Below are 11845 nucleotides of genomic sequence, written 5' to 3'. Positions count from 1 at the left end.
CAATTCTACAACATATTAAACTATCTTTAATTTCCTTCTGATTAAGATCATAAAAACATTTAATTTTAGGATGGATCCACAAGCATTGAGATGAAAAAGTTTCGAAACGCTTGAGAGATTTTTATTTTTGGCTCTCTAAATAGCAAAATGTTATATTTACACCTATATTATGCGTAAGTTTATACCTCCCCCATCTTATGTTTATAATAACCCTTTTAGGTCAAAAAAAGAAAAAAAAAAAAAAAAAAAAAAAACCAAAAGAGCAACAACATATCATCAAAACAAGGGGAGATAAGTTAATATGAAATTGACGTATACAATACACACCATAGTTTGCAAACTTTATCGTAATGCATATCATTCTATATTACACCCAACACACTCTCATTTTATGTTGTACATGATAATTAAGTTGGTAATTAATCTTACAATATTAAACATATATGCTTGCTAAATATAACAAGCTATACATCAACTAGACTTAATTATTTTGCTACGTACCACGAGTACAAACATCTTTAAAATAAAAAATATATATAAAAACACGCGCGCACGCACGCGCGCGGACACACACACACTCAAATCTCAGCCCCCTTCGCTCCACCCTAAACCAAAGTCCCATATCGACGCCGTATTCTCATGCAAAGGGAAGAACACGTCGCCGACTTCGCTTCCCTCGCCTGATCTCCCAAAACCCCTGCAACTCATCAACTCCATTATCTCCTCCCTCTCATCACCACCACCATCACCCCCCTCTTCGCCATTACCGCTCTGATCTCGTGCATCGTAATACAACCTCACGATCTCATTAATGGCTCCCTGTTGCTCCTCGTCCACAATCACCCCTACATCACTCAACCCCCTGACCAGCTCCTCTGAGACCTCGCCTCCGCTTGTTGCTGCTGCCGCGGCCGCCCTCCTCGGGCGAGCTCTTCTCGGAAGCGCTTCTGAGCAGGAGAAGCGCTTCCTCACGGGCGACCACCNGCCTCTCGCTTCCGCTTGTTGCTGCTGCCGCGGCCGCCCTCCTCGGGCGAGCTCTTCTCGGAAGCGCTTCTGAGCAGGAGAAGCGCTTCCTCACGGGCGACCACCTTTGACCAGGCCTCGGACTCGGTCGCGCTCATCTTGTTTTGGAGCCTCTTAGAGGACCTGACGAGGTTCCTCATGCGGTCGAACCCGGGGCTCATGTGCTTGATAACAGCAGCTAAGAGGCTGAGCTTCCACCCCTTCTTGAGGTCGTGGGGCTTCTTGTAAGGTGGGGGGCCGAGCGCTTCTGCTTCGCCCTGGAGCCCCCACCAGGGCTCCTCCCCCGTGGGCCACCACGGCGGGGGGAGCCCCTTCTCCAGCGGGAACCGGCGCTGCGGGGGCTCGCAGTGTTGGATCAGAGCCGAGAGGATCGAACCCAGCGTGCTGTCGTGTATGTCTCGGAGGCCGTGCAGGTGCGGGGCGGAGGTCAACGCCGGCGGGTCAACGGGCGGGTCAACGCCGGCGGCGATCGCTGGGGGAGCGTTGCGGTCGAAGGCGACGGTGTCGCGCCACCACTCGCGCAGGCTCTCGGAGGCGCCGGTGACGGGGCGGCCGGTCTCGGGGACGACGCCGTAGACGAAGCCGCGCGCGTTGCACGCGTGCATCATCTTGAGCATGGACCGGAGCACGCCGTCCTGCGCGCGGCCCATCATCTTCCGCCGCCGCGACCGCTCCCGGGCCGGGCCCTCTACATCGCCACCATCCCTTGCCCAGCTCACCTGCTCCTGCTGCTCCTCCCTCTCCTCCCTCTCCTGCAGCTTGCGTAGCAGGATTTTGTCCCTCCACATGCGCTTCTTCAGCTGCAGGATGTCGTTGCCCTCCTCCAAATCAGCTTCCGAATCAACGCTCCCTCCCTTGTCATCGTCGTCGTCGTCGTCGTCGTCGTCGCCGTAGCAGCTTGCGGAGAAAGCGCTTTTCGCCTCGGCGGCGAGCTCCTTCTCTTTGGAGAAAGTGAACGACGCACCCAAATAGTTCTCCTCATCGCCGCCGCGGTTGCTGGTGGGAAAAGCGCTTCTGGGCTCAGCTGTGATCTCCTTCTCCTCGTAGAAGGTGACCATGGCGCCTTACCATTTAGTCTTAATTTCTACGTAGATCAGGATCAAAAGCCTCTTTTTTTCCTTTTTCTCTCTTATTTTTTTTTACTTTAGGGTGGTATTATACGTATAGTTGTTAAGCGACAGCAGCATTTATAAGTGCCGCTGATACACTAGCAAATATTATAATCTTAGTAAGATGCTAAATTTTCACGTTAATTGATTAGAGAATAAATTTTTGGATCCTTTGAAGAGGCGGAAGGGTCACACAGGGCCACAGGGGTGGATGGGGTTGAGCAAATTTAGGGAGAAGGAAAGGGTACGTGGTGTTAAATTGTTGCTGCATGGGAGCGTTTCTGCCCTCGCCACTTGCATGTGCGCCACGTGTACTATTCCGCATGGTGGCATGGGTTCACGTGATGAATCGGTAACGAATAAAATTAAAGTTTAGTGGGACGGTTTCCCGAGACACAAATGGGTTCGTTTCAATCCGTTAAAAAAATCGGTTAAAAAACAGTAAGAGAGGAAAGATCCTTCTTTTTTTTTAATCTGTTTCGATTCGTTAAAAATCTGTTAAAAACAATATTTACACATTCCAAATGAAGCGTTTAGTTGCGAGTATATATATATATATATATATAGGAGATTGGGCCATTGGGGCCCGCCCCACCTAGGGATGTCAAACGGATCAGACGTCCTGTGGGCTGGGCCGACCCATTTCGGGCCGTGGGTGGTGCTGGGCTAGAACCAAGCGGCCCACAACCCGGCCGGACACAGCCCTCACCGCGGCCGCCTATTGGCTCGTATCCCAACATGTAATGGTGCGGGTCGTGCCGTACTACAGCCTATTGTCCCGTGGCCTGGCACATCTCAACCCGCATTGGATGCGGACCGTGCTAAGCCACAACGTTGAGTGGCAGCCCGGCATGCCCCAGATTACACCACTATCTTTCGTTTGTATCCGTCTCATTTGCATTTCTAGCTATGTGACACATTTTTATTCACTATCTGCCACGCAAATGGCACGAATTTAAAGCAACGCGAACTGTGAATTATATGAATTTTATGGGCAACTGGATGAATGATAACGGGCTTGGGCCAATTTGTTTGCCTGAAACTACTCAATTCTAAAAAAGAAAACAAAAAACAAAAAGGTTAGAGAGTTTCAAGCCAAAAAGTAAATAGGAGTTCATTTCAAAATTACCTATGATTGAGGGAGTTTCCATACATTTTCACCAGTGTGACCAATACGCATTTACATACACATATCTAAAGACAAAATCAAGTGAGACATTTCATATGGCCCCAATGCTAAAACAGGTACTATTTAATTTGAAAAAGTTAATTTAAAGAACCCCTAGATCTATTGCTTTGTGATTTGTGAAAGCCATAGTAGCCTAAATGATCCCAAACTTCCAAATCGCAAAAGGTTATTGACATATTAAACAAAGAGTTTTAAGTTTTAACTACATATAAATAATAGGAATAATATTATCCGGAACATGTTATGCTCTTTGCTTGTAGCTAACACTGTCCCGCTTAATAATGCCAAAATAAGTAGGATTTTTCCAATAATCTCTCTCACTTCCTAAATCGTAGCCCTTGTACTCATCGGCATATAAATTACAATTTCCCTGCAAAATCCTGTGTAGTGGATAATTATATATTTGTGTTGTTTTCTTTCATTTTTGCTTTTTTAAATAATAAGGTATTAGAGTAAATTCTAAGCTCTTTTAGCTCTACGAAGGAAAAGTAGTGCTTTTGTTTTTAGAATTTTGGATCAAAAAATAAAGTTGTGAAAAAGAGTGTTTTTTATGAACACTTTTTTCCTTTCAGAAAATAGATTTAGTTTTTCACACTTTTCTGAGAGCAAATACTCAGTTACCTTATATTATGTTGTTTTTTATATATCAGATCAATAATTTACGTAAGATGATCTTTATGCAGTTTATTTAACAAAAACAAGCAAAATAAACTAATCTCACTAAAACAAAAAACTATGGCCTCACTCATTCGGTATAGCCACTGTATTTTATTTTTTCAAACACTAATTCTATATACTTTGATATATCGGTGAAAAGATTTTTGTTTGTTTTTTTTTTATTTTTATAGTTGGTTACCTTACAATTCATCCAACTCAGAGATAAATGACAATTTAGTTTAAAAAAACTCAGAACCAAAAATTTTTAATTTTTAATTTTTTTATTATCAGGTAGAGATATTCAATGAAATAATTGCAAACAATCTACTGTTTATTCCAGCATTTTTTGATATACAAAATTTTATTTGAAAAAATTATAAAATAAATAGGATATCAAACGAGGCCTCGACACTTTTTTTTCCAAAAAAACGTAAAAGTTAAAAAAAGAAGAGAGAGACCATAACATAATTTGTTGTGTAGTACCCTTCTACGAACACGTTGCTCACTATGCTAACGCACGAAGAATATCCCAAATCCTCTTAGTTCATAGCGCACACACCTCTTTTAAACCAATGTTATATACTTATATCATAGCTGTTGCTCTCATTATAATTATTATCCTTAGGTGTTTTAGCTTCTCAAGCATCCAATTTTGCACTCAACATGCACTCAACTTCTCACATTACTCCCCACCACCACCTCCCCCTCCTCCTCTTCTTACTCCTCGGCTCCGCTCTCGTCGGCGAATGCTTCGGCGAAACTGTGGCTCAGCGAGAACACGATGCGCTCACCGCGCTGAAGCTATCGTTCGGCAACCCCCTTCTCAGCGCCAATTGGAGCGGATCGCAGTGCTCGACGAACCGTTCGACGTGGTTCGGTATCGGTTGCACCGACAACCGGGTCACATCGATAGCCCTACAAGGGCTCGGTCTCTCCGGTCGGATCGACGACCCCCTCACTCTCGCGCCTCTCACCGAGCTCGCGCTCCTCAGCCTTCGAAACAATTTGATCTCCGGGCCCGTGTTGAACTTTTCCTTCAATCTCAAGCTCGCAAGCCTTGATCTCTCCAAGAACTCGCTAACCGGACCGATCTCCGACTCCTTATTGCGCCTCGACAAACTGGAGTTGTTGCAGCTAAGCGATAACAAGTTGAACGGTTCGATCCCGCCGTTTAACCAAACTAGTTTGAAGGCTTTTAATGTCTCGAACAACAACTTGACAGGTGAGATCCCGACGACTACCATTCTGCAATCGTTCAATCAATCGTCGTATCTCGGCAATCCAGGCTTGTGCGGCGAGCCTATTTCGATCTCGTGCCAAAGTCTAGAATCGGCAAATGACAACAATGCGAAGAATCGACTTGGTTTGTCCTCTCTAAACTATCTCTTCATTGTTGCGGACTTCGTTCTATTTCTCGCGCTCTCGTGGAGCCTCTTCGCGCTCTACAGCAAAACGAGAGAATGTAAGGCGATTGCAAATGTGCGTAAGGGCGCGGGAGAAGCAGATAAGAATCGAGATGTCGAGGCGAATAGTGTCCAAAACAGCATCCAAGATAGTGTCCAAGAGAGAGTCCAAAATAGCATGCAAATAAGCATCCAACGGAGGGTGGAAGCCGCAGAAGAGACGAGGAAGCTGACGTTCATGAAGGGCGACGGCGGTTTCGACCTCGACAACCTGCTCAAATCGTCAGCCGAGGGATTGGGGAAGGGAAGCTTCGGGAGTTGCTACAAGGCCGCGCTCGACGACGGGCGCGTGATAGTGGTGAAGAGGTTGAGAGATTTGAGGCCACTTACCAAAGAAGAGTTCATCCAAAATGTATCATTTCTTGGTGCGCTGGAACATCCAAACCTCATGCCATTGCTTGGATACTATTACTCGCCTGAAGAGAAGCTTCTGGTTTACAATTTTGCGACAAAAGGGAACTTGTTCAACCGAATCCACAGTAAGATCATGATCTACATTTTCGTCGCCGAACTAAACTTTAATTTCTATTTCAATCTGATCATTCTGTCAAATACCGTTTCGATATGATGTCGCGATTCTAAACTGATTTAAATCACATAGGAGGAAGAGGAACTAATAGAATCCCATTCAAGTGGAGCTCGAGATTGGCGGTGGCGGTCGGTGTGGCGCGAGCAGTGGAGTACCTCCACCTCAACGCGGCCGCACCGACTGTGATTCCTCACGGAAACTTGCGGTCCCCGAATGTTCTCCTCGACGAGGACGACGTGGCGAAGGTTTCCGACTACGGGCTCATTTTGCTGGTCGCGCCTTCGCTCGCTGCCCAGCGGATGGCCGCCTACAGGACGCCCGAATACGACCAGCAACGCAAGGTGTCCAAGATGTCCGACGTGTGGAGCTACGGCTGCCTCCTCCTCGAGTTGCTAACAGGGCGATCGCCGGGTCCGAAGGGGGTAGAGTTGCACCACTGGGTCCATCGGGCGGTTCGGGAGGAGTGGACCGGCGAGGTGCTCGACCGGGAGATAGCAACCCAGAGAGAGGCCGTGAAGGGGATGTTCGATCTGCTCAAGCTCGCGCTCTCGTGCTGCGAGGCGTCGCCAGAGAAGAGGCCACAAATGGGGGAGGTGGTGACAGCGGTGGAGACGATTAAGAACAGCATGGAGGAAAATGATTCTACCGACAGATCATCGTCGATGGATGAATCTGGATCGAGTAACGGATCCAGCAGAACGATCAGATATATAAGATAGTGGAATCTGGATCGAGTAGCTTGTGGTTGATTTGTTAAAACCCTTGTTTTGTTTTGGTAACACAATGTATCAGTTTGATTCAAAATAAGTTTGTGAGTGTTCCTATATTTATGTAATAATAAAGTATCTCCAAATGCAAAATCGGCTCCCTAGTATCTGATATCACATTACTTGAAATATCAATCTAGTAGAAAACAAATTGAGAAAAGGGACAAAAAAACATTCGCATTTACATGGAAAAAGATGGGAGGAGAAACCAAGGAGAGACCCAGAAAACCCCAAGCAATCCATGGAAAAAAAAAATGCAAGAAAAGAAGCTTAATTATCCAGGGATCATATGGACATGAAAGAAAATTACTAAATTAACACTCATTATAAGCTCTACTTGCCCCTCTCCACCTTGCTCTTCAGCAATTATCACTGCAATCTTTGCCTAATTAGGCCCCAGTTTGATAGATTTCAAAATTACACTTTGTACAGAAGTTGAAGTGTAATGATCATGAGATATCCACAGTTACTGATAAGAGATGCTACATGCACACCTAAAAATAGAATATATATATCTTACACCTTACGCATCCAAAATTTAAAACAATCATTCTGTATTTTTATTAAATTTGTTGCAAATCTTGAACAATATACCCCAACAAGTAGATCATAGAACTCTAAAATATCAGATAACAACAAGAGATGAAAGAAAATAAGATTGATAGCTCTTTGGCATTCAGCTACTAATCTAAGAAAGAGAGAATATAATCTTACCTTCACCACTGCAATTCTTTTATATCAACCAACAAAAGCTAAAAACCAAAACATATTACCAAAAATAAATGTTTAGGTACCCTGGTAACTTCAGGGTTAGCCTACACTAACATGGTAGAGCTAATATTGCCTGAGGCGAGAGTGCAAACTCACATATATTGTGTGATAAGAACACAGTAACAGCAATTACAAGGTACTACATAAAACATAATCACGGCAAGCAAGAAAAACCATGAAACACTATATTTATTTCTTAATACAGAAGGTCCACTATTTGGCTAAAATAAAAATAGGGGGAAAATATGTTTTTCCCAACAACAAGCAAACTCAATCAAGACCCTTTTAAGTTAACATCACAAAATAGTTTTTAATTAAAGCAAAAACAACATGAAATAGTAAAAGACACCAACCTTCAACAATGCCACCGCCGATCAAGAACCCAGTTCTGCATCCAGACACCGGATAGCTTGTTGATCAACTCATGACGACAAGAACAAACCACACAATGACGACCTCTACTCCCGACAGACCAAACCGATAAGGTATTATCAGTTCATTTCTTTTTCTGAGCAGCCTTAGTCACCTTAGCCCCGGTGGGATCCTTCTTCTCCACACTCTTAATGACACCGACGGCAACTGTCTGCCTCATGTCCCTGACAGCGAACCTACCCAAAGGCGGGTACTCGGAGAACGTCTCGACCACCATCGGCTTCGTGGGAATCATCTTCACTAAACCCGCATCTCCGTTCTTCAGGAACTTCGGCTCCTTCTCAAGCTCCTTGCCAGATCGCCTGTCGATCTTGGTCAAAATCTCAGCAAACTTCACAGCAATGTGACAGGTGTGGCAATCAAGGACGGGGGCATAGCCATTTGCGATCTGACCGGGGTGGTTCATGATGATGACTTGCGAAGTGAAGTTGGCAGCCTCTTTCGCGGGGTCGTCCTTAGAGTTGGAGGCAACAAAGCCACGCTTCAAGTCCTTCACAGCAACGTTCTTCACGTTGAAGCCTACATTGTCTCCAGGAAGGGCCTCCTGAAGGGCCTCGTGGTGCATTTCAACAGACTTAACTTCAGTTGTGAGACCAGTTGGGGCGAAGGTGACGACCATACCGGGCTTGAGGACCCCAGTCTCGACACGGCCCACGGGGACAGTACCGATACCACCAATCTTGTAGACGTCCTGAAGGGGGAGGCGGAGGGGCTTGTCTGAGGGGCGCTTGGGCTCCTGGACCAGGTCCAGGGCTTCCAAAAGCGTGGGGCCCTTGTACCAGTCGAGGTTGGTGGACCTCTCAATCATGTTGTCACCTTCGAAGCCGGAGATCGGGACGAAGGGAATCTTATCGGGGTTGTAGCCAACCTTCTTGAGGTAGGATGAGACTTCCTTCACAATTTCATCATACCTTGCCTTCGAGTACTTCGGCGTTGTGGCGTCCATCTGTCAAGGCCAAAAACAGAGCATATTACAGTCTGCAGTGTGTAGGAGGGAGGATGAACCCCAAAAACACATATTTACAGATATACCCTGCTAATTAATCTAATTTCTAATATTCCTTAATGCACTGCAAAAACTTGTTTTAACATGTATTTACCAAAAAAAAAAAAAAAAAACTCAAATCACTTAATATAAGCCAAATAAAGATACTTTTAGAGAAGCCACGTTTTTTATAGGTAATGCTGGAAATTCAGATTTAAAAGGGCATATTGAACTAGTTGATTCCAGGGGCATAATACATGTAATAGACCGAAAAAAAAAAAAAATGTATTTGCAGAATATTATCACCTTGTTACAGCAACAAATCATCTGCCTGACTCCAAGAGTGAAGGCAAGAAGAGCGTGCTCGCGAGTCTGACCATCCTTGGAAATACCAGCTTCAAAACCACCAGTGGTAGAGTCAATAATGAGGACAGCACAGTCGGCCTGAGAAGTCCCGGTGATCATGTTCTTGATGAAATCACGATGGCCTGGAGCATCAATGACTGTGCAGTAGTATTTAGTGGTCTCAAACTTCCAGAGAGCGATATCAATGGTGATACCACGCTCACGCTCAGCCTTCAGCTTGTCAAGCACCCAGGCATACTTGAATGACCTCTTGTTCATCTCAGCTGCCTCCTTCTCAAACCTCTCGATCACACGCTTGTCGATGCCACCAAGCTTGTAGATGAGGTGTCCGGTGGTGGTCGACTTGCCAGAGTCGACATGGCCAATAACAACAATGTTGATGTGAACCTTCTCCTTCCCCATGGCTTACTGCAAAAAGCTGCGAGGAAAGATGAGAACTTTTAAACTTCAAATTTCATATAAATAATGCTGTTCCCAAAAGAATAAACAGCACAAGAATGCAATATCTCCTGCATAAAACATTCTATGATGGAATGGGAAGATCAAAAGAATGAAGGACACCAATGGTATAATATAAAATATAATCTACTTAACAAATCCAAAGAAAAAAATTATCAACATATCACATGACAGTTCTGACTATATACAGTAGCATAATTAAGTATCTTGATACCTTCATAAAGAGATGAAGTACAGAACAATGAGGCAAGAAAATAGAAAAGATTCATAGCTTAAAGCGTGATCAATCTAACTACGCTGCAAACGACCAGGACTAAAAATTAGGCTATAATTCTCAAATCAGTTCACTATCAATCTAGAAGAAGGAAATTCCCACCTCCAGATCACTAAATCTTAGAAACTTGGACAATGTTTTGAAATGGGACTTTGTTGCAATAAATCAATGGATGGACTCGAACTTAGTCGGCCCCAAGAGTACAATGAGATCACAATAAAAACCACAACATTTTGTACTTCTAGTTCCTATCTCCAACACTATCGATTCCCATGAGAATACTGAAAAATCCTGCCTATCTAAACTAATCTAACAATCCCAAAAAATCAAAAAATGGAGAAATCATATGCAGTTTATTAGCCAAAAAGATTATACCGGTATAAATATTAGATATATTTCAGCTAGCAGAATGATTTTGTATTCACTAGACATTAATGAATGAAATCTATCATGTGTTGAAGCAGAACAGATCCATATATTATACATAAACTCGTACTTTGACACACAATTAACTCAAAATAAGCATCCTACAAATAAATCATAACGAATTATTTTAACGATTTAAAACATAAATCAGATTACTAGGAATACGAATTTGAAAGTCGATCCCACACATCCCACACATCCCACACAATAAAAGCAAATAATTCTCAGCTCTCACCGTATAATCACAACTTAACATCAAAAGCCTCAAAAATCATCCAAAATCCTTAAAAAATTAATTTTATGTAACTTGTTAGCTCAACAGAAACTAGGCAAACAAATCGCTGATATTGAAATATAGATGACAACGAAGCACATAAAAAATCATCACTAAAGAACGAACACATATGATAGAGACCAAAAAAAGCAAACTTCTATCTTTCACTCCGAACCAAAACTAGATTAACGATAGCACCCATATGGCCGAAAAATGAACCTTAAATACCCCAATATTCTAATCGAAAGAATAAACGAGCTTAATCAACAGAGTCTACGCAAAAACCTACGATTAACAAGTAACAATCCGCGATTTAGGTTGCATCGACACAAAATTTAACAAATTAGACAACTATAAGAGATCAAACAAGGAAACATATCATCTCTAATCGCGATTAAGTAAGAAAAAATCCTCAGACTATGAGCAAAGGAGATGAGATCTCACCAAACGAGAGCAAAGAAGAGATCGAAGAGAGAGAGCACAAAAGTCGCCGCTTCCGCCGCTCGAGAGATCCGAGTACACGACCAAATGAGAGAGAGAAACCCTACTTTATCTCGTGAGTATTTATAGCAACTGTGATTACCGAAATAGCCCTGGTACGTAGCAGGGTTTCTGGGGGTATTTTCGTAACGGATATTTTCGTAACGGACGAGGATCGATGCAGATATAATTTGTTAGTGAGTTCACGTGGACCGTTGGATCTTAATCGGACGGCAAGTGAGGACACAGAAGTTGGGCCGGTTCGGCCCATATGAGCCCGGCCTAATAAGTTCATGGACTGAACCGGGTCAAGCCCAACAAGTCAATACATGAGTTCGACCCAAGCCTAATGCGGCCCAATAAAGTAGGCCCGAATCAAAACTCATCGCCCCACAACAAATATTTTGGGCTTCTTGCGCTTGGGCTTCGAGAATTTACGGGCAAAGAAATTTAAATTCATTATAGTGTTTCGGTAAATTTTCTTTTCTAGATGAAAATTTATCCTATCAATAGCACCAAGTGACTGATATTATTATACTTCTGGCCCTTAGATGAAGAAATATACGGTTAGAATGATAGTGGACCCCTAAGGTTAAGTGGGTGGTTGGTTGAATAATACAATCTAACGAATGAAAATAGTC

The 11845-nt window shown here is 43.6% G+C and overlaps 3 protein-coding genes across 4 annotated transcripts; 1 reads left to right on the top strand and 2 right to left on the bottom strand.

The window, feature by feature from the left end:
* LOC109725599 (putative ETHYLENE INSENSITIVE 3-like 4 protein) lies at positions 586-2081 on the bottom strand. Its single transcript, XM_020254839.1, has 2 exons — positions 973-2081; positions 586-931 (listed from the first exon to the last, which is right to left on the bottom strand). Exons 1-2 carry the CDS (start codon positions 2079-2081, stop codon positions 586-588), a joined length of 1455 nt encoding a protein of 484 aa, XP_020110428.1.
* On the top strand, positions 4562-6813 carry LOC109725890 (probable inactive receptor kinase At2g26730). Its single transcript, XM_020255288.1, has 2 exons — positions 4562-5920; positions 6043-6813. Exons 1-2 carry the CDS (start codon positions 4642-4644, stop codon positions 6687-6689), a joined length of 1926 nt encoding a protein of 641 aa, XP_020110877.1. The 5' UTR covers positions 4562-4641; the 3' UTR covers positions 6690-6813.
* Positions 7629-11303, bottom strand: LOC109725697 (elongation factor 1-alpha-like). 2 transcript variants are annotated; one of them, XM_020254989.1, is made up of 3 exons: positions 11169-11303; positions 9232-9709; positions 7629-8886 (listed from the first exon to the last, which is right to left on the bottom strand). In XM_020254989.1, the coding sequence occupies exons 2-3, from the start codon at positions 9691-9693 to the stop codon at positions 8005-8007; spliced, it is 1344 nt and encodes a 447-aa protein (XP_020110578.1). In that variant the 5' UTR covers positions 9694-9709; positions 11169-11303; the 3' UTR covers positions 7629-8004. The 2 variants fall into 2 exon arrangements, with proteins under 2 accessions (XP_020110578.1, XP_020110579.1); XM_020254990.1 differs by having other exon boundaries at positions 9232-9699; positions 11169-11276.

The sequence above is a fragment of the Ananas comosus genome, linkage group 20 (genome assembly GCF_001540865.1).
Source record: "Ananas comosus cultivar F153 linkage group 20, ASM154086v1, whole genome shotgun sequence".
Lineage (NCBI taxonomy): Eukaryota > Viridiplantae > Streptophyta > Magnoliopsida > Poales > Bromeliaceae > Ananas > Ananas comosus.
Note: the sequence above shows the minus strand (reverse complement) of the source record. Positions and strands in the feature narration are given on the sequence as shown.

What these genes read in the sequence shown, in the direction of transcription:
- LOC109725890 (XM_020255288.1), top strand. Translation starts at nt 4,642, where the DNA reads ATGCACTCAACTTCTCACATTACTCCCCACCACCACCTCCCCCTCCTC. An exon ending in CTTGTTCAACCGAATCCACA is followed by an intron (nt 5,921 to 6,042) that starts GTAAGATCATGA and finishes TAAATCACATAG; the next exon opens with GAGGAAGAGGAACTAATAGA.
- LOC109725697 (XM_020254989.1), bottom strand. Translation starts at nt 9,693, where the DNA reads ATGGGGAAGGAGAAGGTTCACATCAACATTGTTGTTATTGGCCATGTC. An exon ending in TGATTTGTTGCTGTAACAAG is followed by an intron (nt 8,887 to 9,231) that starts GTGATAATATTC and finishes TGGCCTTGACAG; the next exon opens with ATGGACGCCACAACGCCGAA.